At 35.8% G+C, this 16,931-nt stretch overlaps 1 protein-coding gene across 2 annotated transcripts; it reads right to left on the reverse strand.

The window, feature by feature from the left end:
* Positions 1-17: 17 nt before the first annotated feature.
* Positions 18-15,657, reverse strand: LOC144970374 (tudor domain-containing protein 3-like). Of its 2 annotated transcripts, XM_078909942.1 has the most exons (13): positions 15,601-15,657; positions 13,758-13,842; positions 12,590-12,655; positions 12,142-12,302; positions 11,294-11,435; positions 10,490-10,601; positions 9,534-9,682; positions 8,557-8,728; positions 7,909-8,058; positions 6,124-7,223; positions 5,196-5,273; positions 4,018-4,173; positions 18-2,491 (listed from the first exon to the last, which is right to left on the reverse strand). In XM_078909942.1, the coding sequence occupies exons 1-13, from the start codon at positions 15,630-15,632 to the stop codon at positions 2,297-2,299; spliced, it is 2,598 nt and encodes an 865-aa protein (XP_078766068.1). In that variant the 5' UTR covers positions 15,633-15,657; the 3' UTR covers positions 18-2,296. The 2 variants fall into 2 exon arrangements, with proteins under 2 accessions (XP_078766068.1, XP_078766069.1); XM_078909943.1 differs by lacking the exon at positions 18-2,491 and having other exon boundaries at positions 4,081-4,197.
* Positions 15,658-16,931: the final 1,274 nt, after the last annotated feature.

Raw genomic sequence — 16,931 nt, forward strand, 5'->3', positions numbered from 1 at the left:
AAAAGTATGTTTATAAATTTTTTTAGTTGTATTTTATTTTTTGGTTTTGGTTTTGTTTGTTTTAAGGAATTTTAAGATGCTTGGAACTCTGTCATTGCTGTACCGGTAAAAAAAAAAAAGGCAGATGATTTTAAATCTAACAGTGGTTTTTACTCTGCAAATTTAATATGAGACAATGGGTATTGGCTCTGACAGGGATTAAAAGTGCAATCTATCGCGATCAAACAGACCCAGCTACCCAATCGCTAGTGGGTGGACAGGCACTGTATTAAGCAGATCATAAAATAAAAGGATAAGAGAAGAAAAGAATTAAAATTTTTTTTAAATCACAGCAGAATCATCTTGCATTACATACAACAATAAATCAATTATCACAACTTTCACTCTTGTTCATGCAATCTGAGCTTCAATTATCAACATACTAGATTGCTTGCTAGTTAGACATAAACAAAATCAAAAAACACTCTTACCCATTGCAAGCTATCTGACAGTGGCATAGAGGAGAGCCATTTATATTCTTTTACTGCATAAAAAAAAAACAGCAATCAATTGAAACCTATTGACTTGTTGCTCAAAATGCAGTTTTCAGAGCTGCCAACCCCATCTGATTAGAATGTGTACAATGGGACCTCAAAATGGAGATTTCATAAAAATGGGTACAATAAGGTATACTTACATAACGCCATACCGCACAAGCTCAATTACAGCAACAATGATGTTCCCAAGACTATAATCCAATCCTTTCAGAATTCTACCTCCCAGCATGAAGATCATAATTGGTCAAAAATACGATCCAGCAAGCTTAAGATAACAGCGATACGAGCATCCAGGCTATTAAAACTAAAGAAAACTGAAGTGACTCTGTACACTGAAAATGGGTGTAATCTTGGGGGAAATGCGTACAAGCGTACAATTGCTGAAAATGCGTACAATTCCGCATTTTTTGCGGTAGGTTGGCAGCTCTGAGTTTTAGTTTAGTCTTTATTCATTTGGAAAATATGATTCTTACAACACTTCTGCTTTCAGAGAATTTTGACGCACGGAAAATGTTGAATAAACAAAATGGTTAAAAATGGAAACTACTAATTAAATATGCAAATGTATCATTCAGGTTTTTTTTTAAAAAAGGTACATCTCATTTTACAGATATGTCTATTTGATAAATAAATCTTTTGATGATTTCCAAAATTTTACCTTCAGTTCCATATGAATGTTATCACCAGCCCAGCCTATTGCCTATATTTCTATGAGGTAAGATAAAAAAAAACAAAAACAAGGACAACTAAAAGACCAGAAATCAACTTCTTTAAAATATTATGTTTCTTTTGAACATAAATAGTTTTAAGATGTTGCCCTGGATACTATCTCATTAAACTGAAACATTTTCACACCATGTAATATGCTCACTCTCTCAACAATCGGGCCCCTCATGCAGTCAATCCTTAGAAATTGAAAGCAATATCCTTTTATACATTTACATAGAAGTATTACTAAATAACACATTTTATTCACTGTAATAAAAACAATAATGAGCATTGCAGCTAACTTTCATTATTTGTCATAATGGTCTCAGCAACAGCTGTAGCCAAGATTGTCAATGCCTTTCAGATTAATGCCCCCCCCCCCCCCCTCTTCTAATCCTCCATCACCGCCCATCCAAGCAGTTTTTCAAAATCTTCCAAACTCCAAAAGTCAACTGTTATTTTCTTCATTCTATTGCCATAGGACAGATAACATAAGATCTCACTCTTTTCTAAATTTTGAATTAATTTTCCTTTCCAGTCAGAGCTCCTCTGATCAGGGTTGCAATTCAGGAGGTAAAAAATTGACTGAACTTTTACGCAAACACACTGACAGACCCCTTACTGAGCACTGGACTCCAGTAAAAAGGTATTATGTACTTGCTCCCCCACCCCCCCCCCCCCCCCTCCATCTCGCAGGTATTTGAAAGTAGACTGTGGGTTTATAACATACTGAATTTCGTAAATATACGGAAAATTGGCAACCTTGTCTGATCCTTCTTGTTTCATGCCTGTCTTTTGTTTACAACTTAAATAAATCTCAGTTCATTTTTATCTAAAAATCTAATGCAATCTTTAGGATGAGGAGCTTTCAACAAGAGGTCTATAATTCAATTCAAAATCAAGTGACTATTTTGACTCTCTCGAGTTCACCATAATTGAAAATCAAACAACTTTGTTCTGTTTTCCATTCATATGAACCAAAGAGAATTAATTCAGATAACTGTCTTCCGGTCATACCAATATTTCTTAAGTCAATAAGTTGAAATTCATTGCTAGTGTTTCATTTTCGGAGGTGTGTAAAAAGACTGCGTTGGTTTCCGTGGACCATTTCCTTTCCCATAGCCTCCCTGGCCTCCTCTGGTGAATTGCATAGGTGGTACATAATGGCCTTCGTCTCCAAAACACATGGGGTTAAATTCAGCACCTCTAGACATGTTGCCGCCAGAGGATGAATGGTGATGGTAACCCTGAAAATATTAAAACAAACACAAAAAGGAAATTGTTTAAAACCAATTCACTGCTTTGAAAAAAAAAAAAATTCATTGGATTCAATCTTAATAAAAACAAAATCTATCAGATGTAAATCTTTAATACATATGAGGCTAGTTGTTTCTCACCAAATTTGAACACAAGTAGAGGCTACTCATAATGTAAACAAAAAAAAAATGTCATAGAGCTCTTCAACATTGTTGGATCAAAAAGAAATCAATTATTAACAATTCCTGTGTATGGAGTGTCACGAAAATTATAACAGAAATAATTTGTGGAAAACTCATTTCCATTTTGTTAAACATAGCTCTTGGCTCATAATCATACAAGTATGAAGCAAAATATTCGTAATTTATGTAAAATCACAATGAAAATAGGAGCTTGTGGGGGGGGGGGGGTGTTTGGTGCTTTTGCAACACTAAAGACATTAATATCAACACCAATAAAAGTGTTGAAATAGTCTAAAGATTGTCAGACGAAGGCAACTAATTCAAACAGGTTCCAAGCTCATTCAATCCACGGGATAGAATACTATCGGAAGTTCTGTCAGTTCAGCTGTTAGAGCACAATTTCATATGCAAAGGGAACTTTATCTGTCAATAATGCAGACGAGGCTCTTGCTGACCCCTCAGTGATTTGGTACTTGGGTCTTAGATCTTGTGTAAAGTACATTGCAAACTATCATCGTATCCAAAAAATAGCAAACTTTACAACTCTGATATACTCAACTGGCCATGCAACTCTGAAGGTTTGCTCATTTTTCTTTTCTAAGTATAAAAATAATAGAGAGATGGTTTCAAAGGAAAAAATATCTCCCACAAAAAGATACTTCTATTTCCCTCCCAGCAAAAGATCTTAGACGACAAGGCCCGGGCAAGACCAAATGGTCACAATTTAAAACACAGAACTAGACCACAAAACTTTGAGAAAGGGTTCAAAAGCATTAGAAGTTATACCTCCACAACTCACAGGGTAAGTTAAATACAGTAATTAATATTTTCACAGGTATAAAAAGCAAAATCTCACACAGTGCTGCCAACCCTAGCCCATGATAATGGAAGAGCAAAAATGAGAAAAGTTTTTGTTAAATGCGTACAATCCTGTAAAAACAATAATTAATGCTAAATCTGCGATGGGCAATTAAGACCATACCAGCAATATTATAATCGATATTTAAATTAATGAATCAACTTACTCTTCAGAGACTATATAAATGATATTGACTTCTAGAATCCATGTATAAATCTGATATTAGTTCAAGCTCCTTATATGAACTTCTAGGTCAAGAAACAGATTAAAGAGATTAAGTAATTAAAAAGCATGCATGAATGTTAAAAAATAATAATAAACAATAGAAATTTAATACTTCATATAATCCTCAGCAAAATGCATACAATGAATGAAAATGCGTAAGAATACACATTTCTTAACATAAGGTTAGCACCACGGTAACACATTAAAAATGTTTTAGCTGGAAAAAGAAAACAATAAAAATATAGCTCACCCATTGTCCACCTCCACCTCCTCCATCCATCAGTCCTTGACCTTGCATGGGTCGCACCTCAGACACTCGAACTTCCTCATCATTTCCATAATCTAAGTAGTGAACTATAATAGTTGTGCCTGGTGGTCCTAATGCAAGCACCTCTGCCTTGTAATACTAATTATAGGAGATAAATAAAAACTGTCAATATTAAAATTAGAGACATTGCTTAGCGTTTTCGTAATATTCGCCACAAAAATACCCCAATAATAATGATTTGGAAAAACTAAGAAAGATATTCATTTACATCAGTTCCTCTTGGTTAAATAATAAAAATAAACAAAAAAAAATATGATGATTTGGCATCAACATTATAGTACTGATCGCTTTTTAAAGTGACGAAAAAGTGCGGACAAAATGTTGACTTTGTTCACGCTTTAAAAAAACTCTATTGGCCCTAGATCAACACTTTTTGCTTTATGTTTCATAATAAAACTCTAGAGAAACTGATTAAAATACAAATATCTTGCTTAGTTTTTCCAACAAACTTAGTATTGGGGTAATTTTGTGGTGAATATTACGAAAACGAATTTTTGGCACAGCCTCAAACACATATACTTTTTTTTTTAAACGTTTAAGGCATGAGGGCAACTGGATCTAATTTTTCAATAAAATATAACAAGCAAATGTCATATCAGGGTCACACTACAAAACTTAAGACAAACTTTGGACTGATGGAATCTAAATAACACATTGAGAAATTAGGGAGCAGGCACAGGTGTAAGATAAAAAGATCTTTTATACACGCTTGTTCAGTTCTAAATAAAAATGACAGTGACACTATTATATAAAACCCATTATACTTAATGCGAGGTTCATAATTATGATCAGAATAAAATATAATTTGAAAGAGATGTGCCATATTGTACTTGATTTACCTTCATCTGACTTTATACTTCTATAAATTATATCTTCTTGACATTCTGTGTTTGTTTTTCATTTAGATATTCTGTTATGAAAACTATTTTACCATTTATTTTTTTGTAGGTTTCTTTTTGTGTGTATATATTGGGATTGAGGGGGGGGGGGGGGGGGGTAGGCTTCTTTGAAGTTTACTTCAAACATAAAATTGATTTCCCTTCTTTTTATCAGTTCTTGAAAATATCAAGGCATGGTGTCCACCTATACATGAAACTTACCTTGTTATCCTCCCAGTATTTAGCCATACAAAGGTCCCCCACTTGAAACAACCAACTTGACCCATCTCCATCAGGAAACTGCAACAAGAAATCGTGTGATAAAAAAAAAATTAGAACATTATTTTCATTTATTTACTTATTGATTTAAAAAAATATAATTTTTTGGGGGGTTTAAATTTAGTACTATGGGTTAAAAGGCTCTTGTAAAACTTGAAGATCTTATAGCAAAGGCTCACAATATTAATGATACCACTATCTACATCAAGAGATGATAAATTTTTGGCCCAAAGGCTAGAAAATATTTGTTTTTAACTTTACAAAGCACACTACAATATCTTTGTTACTGCGACATAGTGGAATGCAGTTTATAAATTAAGGTTGTGAATATCCAACAACTTGCAAAACATAGTCTATGTACACAAAGGAAAAATAGTAACTTAAAAATAATTTGAACAATTGCCTTACGAGTTGATCATCACCCTTGCTTATTGTAATGTTTTACCTATCTTTCTATGATAAGATGACATCTAAAAACATAAATGAAGATAGAAAAAAAAAAAAAAGAGAGAGAGAGAGAGAGAGAGAGAGAGAGAGAGAGAGAGAGAGAGAGAGAGAGAGAGAGAGAGAGAGGGGAGAGAGGAGAGAGGAGAGAGAGAGAGAGAGAGACAAGTAAAAATGCAGACAAGATTTTATTTGGAGCCTCCTTCTCCTTATCACCAAGAAATAATTGAGAGGCTAGTTCTTTACATCTGTCAGGAAGTACTTTGTAAAAGACATACATCCTCCCAAAAGGGTAGGAAGTGATTGCTATTGTTCCTTTAACATTTATAGAAACCTGGATAAACTCAGGCCCCATGGGTCTTATGCCTCTCAAACACTACCTTTTGTTACAGAACAGAAAGAAAAAAGATTTTCTATTTTTTCTCACCTGTCTATCCATTCTTGGTTTAGGGTTAAAGTGTTGACCCCTACTGTCTTGCCAAGGTGGTGGGTGATATGGCTGGTCTTGATGTTGTTGCTGACGGTAGTTCTGGTATGGATTCATGCCATTACGGTTATTATACCTATTGTTTGAACCCCTATCCGCTGGATGTCTGTCACTGTTGGATTCGTAATAATGACCTTGATTCCTCGGGTTGTTATAATAATTCTGCTGATCTGCTGGATGTCTGTCACGGTCGGATTCGTAATAATGCCCTTGATTTCGAGGGTTGTTATAATAATTCTGCTGATTAGAAGAGTTTGAATACCTATGATGATCTTGTTGTTGCTCATGATGATGCTGATGCTGATGTGACTGTACAGACGATGTGTCCTTGATATCTGATGCATTTTCTTTACGATGGGTGTAATGATCTCTGGAGGGCTTATCGTAATTCGTATTAGAAGAAGACTCAACATTTTTGCTGTTTTGCGTGGTGTTATAAGATTGTCTTTGATTTCTACCTTGATAATCTGATGAGCGAGAGGGTGGAGAGGAATAAGATTTGCCAAATCTACTCTGTTGGTTGTAGTTATGGTTATTGTTTTCCCCCAGTGGTTGTCTTGAGTCAGACTGTTGATCCTTCTGTCTAGAATCATACTCATCTTTATCTCCTCTGTTATGAGATTCTACCCTCTGCTTAGCAAAGCGCGGTGGTAGGGTAGTGTGTTGTCGCCTATCACCTCCATTATCATCACCTGGTGAATTAGATTCTGAATACCCTTTATTTGGTGATCTACTATCACCACCAACATCACGATGAGAGTAATTGGATGACGGTCTGTTGTGATATTTCGATGATGATGATGTTGATTCTGTTGAAGAAGAAAATCCCTGTGAGGTATTGGGCCTCCCAACCTGTTTTCTATTGATGCTGTTTGTATGCTTGAACACAGGGTCTTGAGACCCTATTGAGTTATACTTTGAATTGTGGTTGGAGCTTGATGCATTTGTTGTAGTTGTGTAGGAGGATGATGTAGATAATGGTGCTGACTGTTTTGAAAAACTACCTGAAGGTTTCTCGGCTTTTTCAGTCTTCTTTGAATCTGAAAAAAATGATAAATCATTACATTTCAATGAGCTTTGTCTCATTATGTACACATAACAATCATGCAATAATCAAAAGATAAATGGAACAAGATTTAAATCCTTTCAAAGAAAATATAACTGGAATTAGAGCTGGTTCCAAGAAAAGTAAAGACTACAATAATAAATACAAAACCCCAAAAACGAGCAATGAGATTGCCGTTCCATTGCGGTACTATGAGGATGTCGTAAAAACAAACAAGATAATTCCATCACTCAAAAAATTTCAATTCACATAAGGAGTCGATCTTTAGTCTTCAGATATTCTTCAATGTGATTACAATGCAGGACAGCGTAATTTCGCCAGGGTGATATTAGCAAGTAGAAAACCAAAAAAGCTTACCAAACTTCTCTGCTTTGTCTTGCAAACAAACAAAAAGAAAATCAAAAGGGCCAGAATCCATCCAAGGAACAGCGGAGGTCTGTTACATCTGGTGGAAAGTACATTGCAATAGACTAGCAACCCAACAGAGGGATAATAAGAAATGCTAATGCCTTTTTAACGCCATAGAAACTGGGATAAACTCCCAAGTCATAGGCTGTATGGCTCTTGAGGAACTACTTTCAAAAAAACAAAAAAGTATGGTGTATGACATTTGGGAGGAAGACATAATGATAAAGATTCAACAGCAACACTAAATGTACCTTCTTTCAATAAAAGCTTAGCCTCTATAAAGTCAAACAGTGTAGCTGGTCCACTCGGTCGGTTGACATAATTATCCTCATCATCATCATCATCTCGTTGGTCCCTGTTGCCTCTTCTTCTATCACCACGACCGTCACCTCCTTTTGGACCTGAAGTTGTTTTACATATCAATAGTATGAATGTCTGATCAAAAACTAGTATGGATCCGTAATTTCTAGAAATCAGGGATGACAAATGGCTTTTGAAAAAGAAACAACCCTGGAGTCACTTTAATAATAATAATAATAATAATAATAATAATAATAATAATAATATAATAATAATAATAATAATAATAATAATAATAATAATAATAATAATAATAATAATAATAACAACAACGAGGAGACCCCAAAATACAGAAAATGAGGGTATTATCTTTCAATTGCAACAAGGGGATTCCCTGCAACAATGCTGTCTAATACAATAAATGTATACCTAAAGACCAGTCTAAAAATAAACTAACAATTAACTGAAAATCTTGACAACCTGCACACGACCAAAAGATGTTGAGATTCATAACTTTCGATAAAAGCATCTCTCATTTTTGTAACAAAGACAAGCCTACTAAGTCAAGAAAGTTAGGTGCCCTATTGTAAGACACTTACCAGGCCTTGCCCTATCTTGGAACCGTCCCCCCATGCCTCCACGTTGTGGACCTGACACAAGACTGTTGATGGCTTCCTGTACATTCCCTCCACTCATTTTCAGTGCACTGTTGGCATCCTGGGCTGAAAAACCCATCTCCATTATCCGCGCTACATCCTTATCCTTCACTAACTGTGGACAAAACATAAAATAATCAAATTAAAATTTTCCCAGGCCTCAATAAAACAAAAAAAAAAAAAAAATTCTCACTCAAACCCAAATAAAATAAACATTCTCATCTATATAGAATATCACACACATATCACAACCAATGAGAGCAATATTACACAAGAAGGGGAAACCAAGCATACTGCATCTAATTAATCCTTCAAGATCAACCCAAGCCTTAAATTGCATCCAAATGCTAAACAATCACATAAATAATATTGATATGTGCTGAGCAATCATGTGAACGATTCACCATCCAATTTACTCTATGCCTAACTGTGCAATTAAATTTAAAAATTTACAAATGCCAATGTTGACAACAGACTTGGCATTTGATTGATAGAAGTTAAGATTGACAGCATGTGATGTTCAAAAATTTCGACATCTCACTCGACTGAATAAAACTCTTTATCCAAAGACATGTCGACGCAATCAAATTCTCACAAAAAGTGACTTATCCAAGAGCCAATCAGGAGGACAAGGTTAGTAAATCTTGATTGGCAAATGCTATTTTATTGCTCCATTTGAAAGAAAAAGAAAATAAAATAAAGATTCCTAAAATTTAACAAATCAGTAGCTTAATTCTTCCTTACCACAAAGAACATTTTTTAAAAGTTTCTTGAGTTAATATATGCATCACAATTCACATTTGCTTCTGCTTCTATCAAAATGTTAAAAAGACGGAAACAAGAAAAAAAAAAAAAAAGGAATACGAATAATGTGAAAAAAGAAACTTTCATAAAAGGTCACTATATAAACACATTATTACCTGTTTCTGTCCTCCAAATGAACTCTTGGCCCCCTGCCCACTCGATTTAGCCTGTAGAGCCTGTTGAATAGTAGCCTGTCTTTGCTGGAGAAATTTATCATCGCTTGCTGATGCATCTTTGTCTTTTTCAGAAGCCAAAGATTTGAAATCTAGACAAATAAAAGCATAACAGATTCTTTAAAAGGAAATGTTCTTTTGAGAATAACTTGTGAAAAAAGTAAATTAATACAGTTCAAGACTTTTGTAATTAACCAGTTAACTGCCGTACTCTGGAAAGATATAAATTAAAAAATTAGGCCAGAAAACTTGTCCTTCAAACATCGATCAATCTAAATTTTCTCATCTTGGCAAAAACTCTCAAATGTGGGACTTCTTGAGGTCTTTAACAAGTTTTGGCAAGATTAGCATGGGTGCCAGCAGGAAGAAGTGCTGAAACCTGAAACTAAAATCTCGACACTTTGCCAAACCTGAAAATGTTCCTACTGAAAATGCGGCCTAAACTTTTCTCTTATTTCATCACTGTTTTTATACCGAGGCCTTGACCAAAGAGAGTTCCGGCTTCACGAATCAACCTCCATACACTGAAAAGGTGGCTGAATCATGTTTTCGAATTTTTACAGATCATTTTAACACTGAAACCTTCGGGATATCGCGAAACCGGAATTCCGGCATGAACCGGAAAACTGGCACCCATGAAGATTAGTCATCTAAATCGATCAATATTTGAAGGATGAGTTTTCTGGCCTAATATTTAAATACAGTTTTTCTAGAGAACTGCAATTAACTGGTCAATCTATGGTATAAACAATTAGGCAGTGGCATCATAAAGCTGCTTTTTCTATAATATATGTTTCTATAATATATGTAAATACAAAACATTTGATTCGAATTTGAACCAATAATTGAGATAATAAAAATGCAATAAAGGCTCTTCGCAATGTCCAGCAGGTTTTTACCTTTCTTAGTTAAAATCGGTTCACTTTTATTAATCTTGGATCCAAAGGGTACAAATGGTGGAGGACCTCCATCCTGCAATTTGTTGCGGATCAAGGTCTGCTGTGCTAGGGTCTGAAACAAAAGTGTACAAGTTTGTTTTGTTTTGTTTGTTTGTCTTTTTCTTTCTGGGGGGTTGGAAGCACATTCCAACTTGGATCAAATGATAAACAGTTTCATTTATTTCATTTTGTTAAATGTTGAAAGTAAAACAGAAAAATAAACAAAAAACAAAACAGGGGTGAATGAAAGTTGGATGCACCCATTTAAAAAAAGAATCAGATTATCGTCAAATGATTCAGACTTGCAAACCCTTATTCTAAAAAAAATATTTTAAGACAAACCAATTTCCACCCTAAACTAATCTGACAGCTCACTGAATAATACTATTATCACCAGCAAATTACCGCGAAAAGCTCGTTAAGTGATTAATAATGAAATATAAATGTAAAAGCTTCAATTCAATGGTGAATAAGAAGAAAAGGAAAAAAGACTTAGATGAAAGTAAAAATATACACATAAATCTGGGACAGTTGGCAGTCTAATGATTGCCAACTCACATCCCTGGAAAAAAAAACAAAACAAAACAAAACAAAGAGAATACTTGAATAACAGAGTTCAGCTGCTAAAGAAATTACAGGACTATCAAAAATTGCAAAACAAAAATTTAACGAGAGCAATCTGAATAATATTTTATAATGGTCTATGATGACTGTATGAAAAAAATAACTTTTTTTTTTTTGCTTTTTAAGCTCTAACTTTTGTACCTTTTTCAACTCCCAAGGAGCGACCAGATTCTCCACATTTCCTCCAAGGAATTTTACATTTTTGCTTGTCAGTAACAGGAAGTCTCTCTCAACCTCTACTGGCCCAGACAGAAGAATTTTACTACCGGGTGGAGTGTTAGGTCTGAAATTAACAAAATAATTACAAAATAGGTATTTGAAAAAAAAAAAACCCAAACAAACAAACAATCAAACAAATATAGGCAATAATAGTCTCAAGACATTCAGCGATATTGTGAAAGCTGACACAATGAGCAAAAGGGAATTTGAAATTCAACACATGCATATCATGTTTTTATTTTTCTTTGTTTTTAAGAGTTTTACAGTGCTTGCAACACATTTAGGGCATTTCAGTGCCACTAAAAAGGGAAATATGCGATCATGAAAAAATTCTAAGATTACATGTAAAGGTACCCAAGAAAAAGAAAGATAAAGGGGAATAGTTTAAATAGGGAAAAGTTGTAGATTCCAAGAGCACACCACCAGTGTAGTTTGAGATCACCTCAAAGTCTCATCCAGACACTAGCACAGAATTCCACCAATGTGAATACTCTCACATGTTTACAGAATTTATCCCAAAAGAAAACATAACTAACGATACATAACAGAGAGAAAATTTAAAAGAAAAAAAAAATCATCTCCCAAAACCAATACTGTACATTTAACTGTTTCCCTCTCAGCCAATCACTCTGACAAGAGCCAGAACAAAACCAAGCAATCCCATTTCAAGACAAAGACAGAAAGCAACTCGGATAACAGGTATAAGGGGATAGAAGAAACAGCAAGTGACCTTCTGCCCACCACGGGAGACATGCATATCAATGACATACCCAATTCCCTTGATAGCCTCCAGAGTAACACCAGAGCACGTTGTACGTCCATCAGTTAAAGACACGCGGCAAAGTCGAGGAGCTGTCTGAGATTCCTCATTCTCTTTAGGTGCAGAAACAACTCGAATCTTTGACACCTGCAATACTGCAGGACCCTCCAACTGAGAAATAGGCATTGATAAAATCATGTTATAAAGCAGGAACTGCTTGGCACTAAATCAGGAAGAAGAAAAAAACCCATTATAAATACAATTCCATATGTATGGCTTTTATCCAACGCTGACTATTTCATGCTATGCTTTAAAATGTTGCAATAATATTAGCAGTTTAAGATACAAATATATAGTAGTACTTAATATCTTCCTTTATAACAAATAAATCGTAAGACTCATAATCATCATTTGAAACATAGTTAATTAAAACAAGAGGAAATGAAATTCAGACTCACACAATCAACTCTTCCTTTATTGATATCTTCAGGAAGCCATTTGCTTCCTATATCTTTCAAATCAAACTGTAGGAAAAGTTTAGTTAAATACATGTCAGTCCAACATCAAAGATTAATAAATCAAAGTAAAAATCAGATTAAGCAGACATTTGTGAATGTGGAGAGGGGAAGCAGGATGCCACAAATGTTTTGCAGGACTGTACAAAGTAAAATGAGCAAAGGGCGACTATTTGGCCCGAGAGGACGACACTAAAATCAAAGCTCTATGGGTCTCAATACAAGCTTGGGAAGACCACAGCATTCCCGCATCTTGTTGACCTTCAGCCATAAAGACATCATGAGGGAAAAGAAGAAGAAGAAGAAGAAGAAGAAGAAGAAGAAGAAGAAGAAGAAGAAGAAGAAGAAGAAGAAGAAGAAGAAGAAGAAGAAGAAGAAGAAGAAGAAGAAGATTGTGTAGATTTTAACACCTTACACAGACAAATAAATGGACAAGCAATGTATAGGGAAACCTTTGCAATGAAACGCATGGAAACTTACATCAGTCTAATTATCTTTTAACAGTAAATTATTATACGTGTATCCTCATAAAATAAAGGTACAAAAATATCCCTTACAACTTACATTGCCTTCTTTTAAAAAGAAAAAAAAACACCATTTAAAAAAAAACATGATATAAAATAAAGCAAAATACCTGAACTGAACCAATATTGGAAACTGTTAAGGTTTGGATATTTCTGTTTAATTCTAAGAAAAATAGTCAAACAGGCAAGGGAAAGAGATTGATCCCAGGTGAAGTTGAATTTTCTTTCTGACACCTCCCATCCATCCGTGATTGGATAGCTGGGCCTGATAGATCTGGTAGTAAGTTCTTTGTGACAGACTAACAACTTCTTATCCAAAAGTAGCAAGCAATTACTCTCGTCCTTTCACAGAAACAGAAACTGGGATAAACTCCAACTCCTAGAGCCTAATGGCTCAAAAGGACTACAACTTTATTTAAAAAGTGACAATAGAAATAATGTATTTAATATATATATATTATTATTATATATATATATTATATATATATATATATATATATATATATATATATATTTATATTATTATAACACATATATGATCAGTTAAACCCACTGCAAATTATAATTATATAATTAAAACAACTTACATCAAGAGCTCTTTTGATAATTGTATCACTTTGGTGTATTTTCCCTTCATCACAGCACTTTGCCAATCCATCATTCGACAAATGCCTGAATGGAGAAAAAAAAAGAAAAAGAAAAGGATTCTGAATTAATTCTTACAAAGTGGTAATTCAAGGTAGCTCTGATTAAAGCCAATGAAAGTGTCCAATAAAAATTATAAATTCAAAGCTCTATTTTGGAACTTCATTACCAGAAAGTCAAGCAAAATTAATGACTTCAAAGTCAACCAATTTCTCAGCTCCTCTAAACTTAAAAATTTATATAAAAATATGTGAAACACGACTTTTTTATAACTTTAGAATTCAACTTCAACTCGTTTATCAATGACTTTAATCTAGGCTCCATTTGTACTTCTTGTCTGGTGTGGTCAAATTTGGGGCGAACACTTAGGCCTAGGGATTCGCCCACGATATAAACAAATTCCCTAAGTATTTTGGATGCGGCTAATATCGGAGTGGCTGGTCCCCGACGAGGAAGTTCAGTTTGCGGGTGTGCCATGCACTGCATAGGTGGAATGCAGTGCCACGGTTTTTGAAGTGTTCATCTTCAGGTACCACTTGTCGAAGTAGGATTTGAGTCTGGTGACATCCTTGCTGAGTACTCTCTCGAGACGGGTCTTACTTTACTTTGAGTAACGAGTGCCCAGTCGTCCGCATATCCCAGCCTCAGGGAGGAAGTGTTTGACATGTAAACGTTAAACAACATTGGCGCTAGTACCGAACCCTGAGGGACCCCATTCTTCAGTTTCCTAACTTTACTCGTAGCATCTCCCAGTGCGATGTGGAATTGTCTTTCCCCAAAGATTGAAGAGGACAACTTCAAAGTCTTTTTGCACCTTATGATCTTTGCAAGTTTGAGCATTAATCCTTCGCACCAGACCGTATCGTACGCCGCCGATAGGTCTATAAATACAGCACCTGTTTGCTGTTTTATCTCGAACCCTGCCTCAATATGCTCTGTAAGGGCAATGACCTGTTCCGTGGTGCACCTCCCTTCCCAGAAGCCTGCCTGCTCGGATGGCAGGGTAGCGTCTAGGACCAGCCCCCATCGGTTTTATAGGATCGCTCCAACAATTTGTAAAGACAGCTCAGTAGAGATACGTGTCTGTAACTGTCGGCCTCCTTCGCCAGTTTCCCATACCATTATCACCGTATAATGGTGAAAATAGCGGCTTCCTTTAATAAATGAAAATGAGAAAATGTGTCTGAATAACAAAAAGGCCAGGCTTTTGGTTATTGCCAGACAGGGTCCAGGTTTTTTTTTATTATTGGCTGACTGGTGTCTGACAATAATCAGTTTTCTTTATTGGCAGACATGTCCGTGTCCTGAGAATAACGACAGCCTTAATTTTAAGTTTGGAGTCTTGGACTTGACTTGGGACTTTGGAACACTTTCAAACTGACTTTACTCTATTATTAGTAGGTAGGCCATCATCTGGCAATTGTTTGTAAACAAAGCAAGATGGTGGTAGGGACCTCTCTCCTTAACCAATGCCAATTTATCTTTGTGCCAAATTTAAATTGTCACATAATATGAAAAGGTATCTAGGAGTTGACAGCTAAAGGAGAGTGAGAGGGTTGCAGAGTTGCAGGGGAGTAAGTGAAAGTTGTGTGAGGAGGAGAGGAGAGGGGAACGGGGAACTGAGCAAGTGGCGAGTTGACTGCTACAATTCAAAAAGCATGAACGAGTGCATAAGAGGTGAAGAGATATAAACTGCACTCGTAAAATGAAACTATGTTTGTTTTCAAACAATAAGATATACCTATATGTCACTAAGTTTGTTGGATCTATTAATTTCTTACTTACCATCCTTGTCGATCAAGTTCGGCAGCAGCCATTTTGATAAGAGTTGCAGTGAATGCCTCCACACAATTTGATTGGCTGGGAAATCATGTAGGGTTGACCAAGACTTTAGTCATTGACTACTACTGATTTTATGGTCCAAGTTCTACATGTTTGCAGGTCTGATAACCTAAATTATTATGGGCAATCGTGTACGGTCGCGGAAACTTTGTCACAACGCACCGTTCAACCAAATGCTCTGCGGTTTCGGGCTCTTGACAACAACGGGTACATGTTGGACAGGTGGCAATCCCCAACTGATGAAGTGAACGTGCCCATGAGACAAGTTCTCGACCGAAACCGATTGGCTGCCACCAAGGATATCATATAGGCCTAAGTAGACTCTGGTTGCCAGAGTGCATTTTCAAGTGAGCTACCACCAAAATTACTAAAACAAAGTAAGTCCTTAAGAGCTTCATGGCCATAGTGTCGAAACTTATCCCAGTGTGCGTAGAGTGAAGTGGCCGAGCAATGCATTTACTAACTCATCCCTCCGAATGGGGCGCTCAGGGAAATAACCTGGGCTCAAACACGGCAAAAAATTTCCCAGTTGCTCCGTGCGCCATTGTTTTTGCAGTCCCCGACCCCTTTAGAAGCCTGACGACCCAGGTTAAGAACAGATATAGAAGGGACCAGGCAGAGGAGTTGATTTGTTGTTGTTGTTGTATACCACTGAATGGATTTGGTTTGTTTTGTTTTTAAGGGTTTTACGGCGCTTGCAACACATTAACGTCATCTCAGCGCCAGTAAAAAGGAAGAAAATGGGATAGTAAAAAGTTTTGGAACTACAATTAGAGCACCCAAGACAAAGTAAGTCTTAATCAGGACAAACTTGCAAATCTTCAGCAAGAATAAGACTCAACTTTTGATTTTGTTACTCAAGTGAAATATTATATCCACAACTACAACCAACATTGTATAGTCCATGGTAACATAGAACCGAATGGGCACGGGGGGAAAAGCCATTCCATTATAGATAGTATGCGCTTGGCTAAGAAACTCACAAGATTACCATCCGGAAGTATAACGGACCAACACACAAAACTATGTGTAACCTTTAAGTGTATAGTCTGGTTAATACCGTTTAGTGAGAATTACTCATAATCGTGGATGGTAAAAATCAATAACAAAGACCTGAGTTACGTCAACTTCGATCTATCTATAGACAGGTTTTTGTCATTGATGTTGTTGAGGTCTATAATTGACGTTAGGCGGAGGTTGGCGTTTGGGAAATCTTTTGAGACCGTTGTTGAGTGCCCAGATGACTGGGCGTCCATTTCAGGTCCCAAATTGGT

This window comes from Berghia stephanieae, chromosome 4, assembly GCF_034508935.2.
Source record: "Berghia stephanieae isolate SIO BIC M18660-M18661 chromosome 4, UCSD_Bste_1.3, whole genome shotgun sequence".
Classification (NCBI taxonomy): Eukaryota; Metazoa; Mollusca; class Gastropoda; order Nudibranchia; family Aeolidiidae; genus Berghia; species Berghia stephanieae.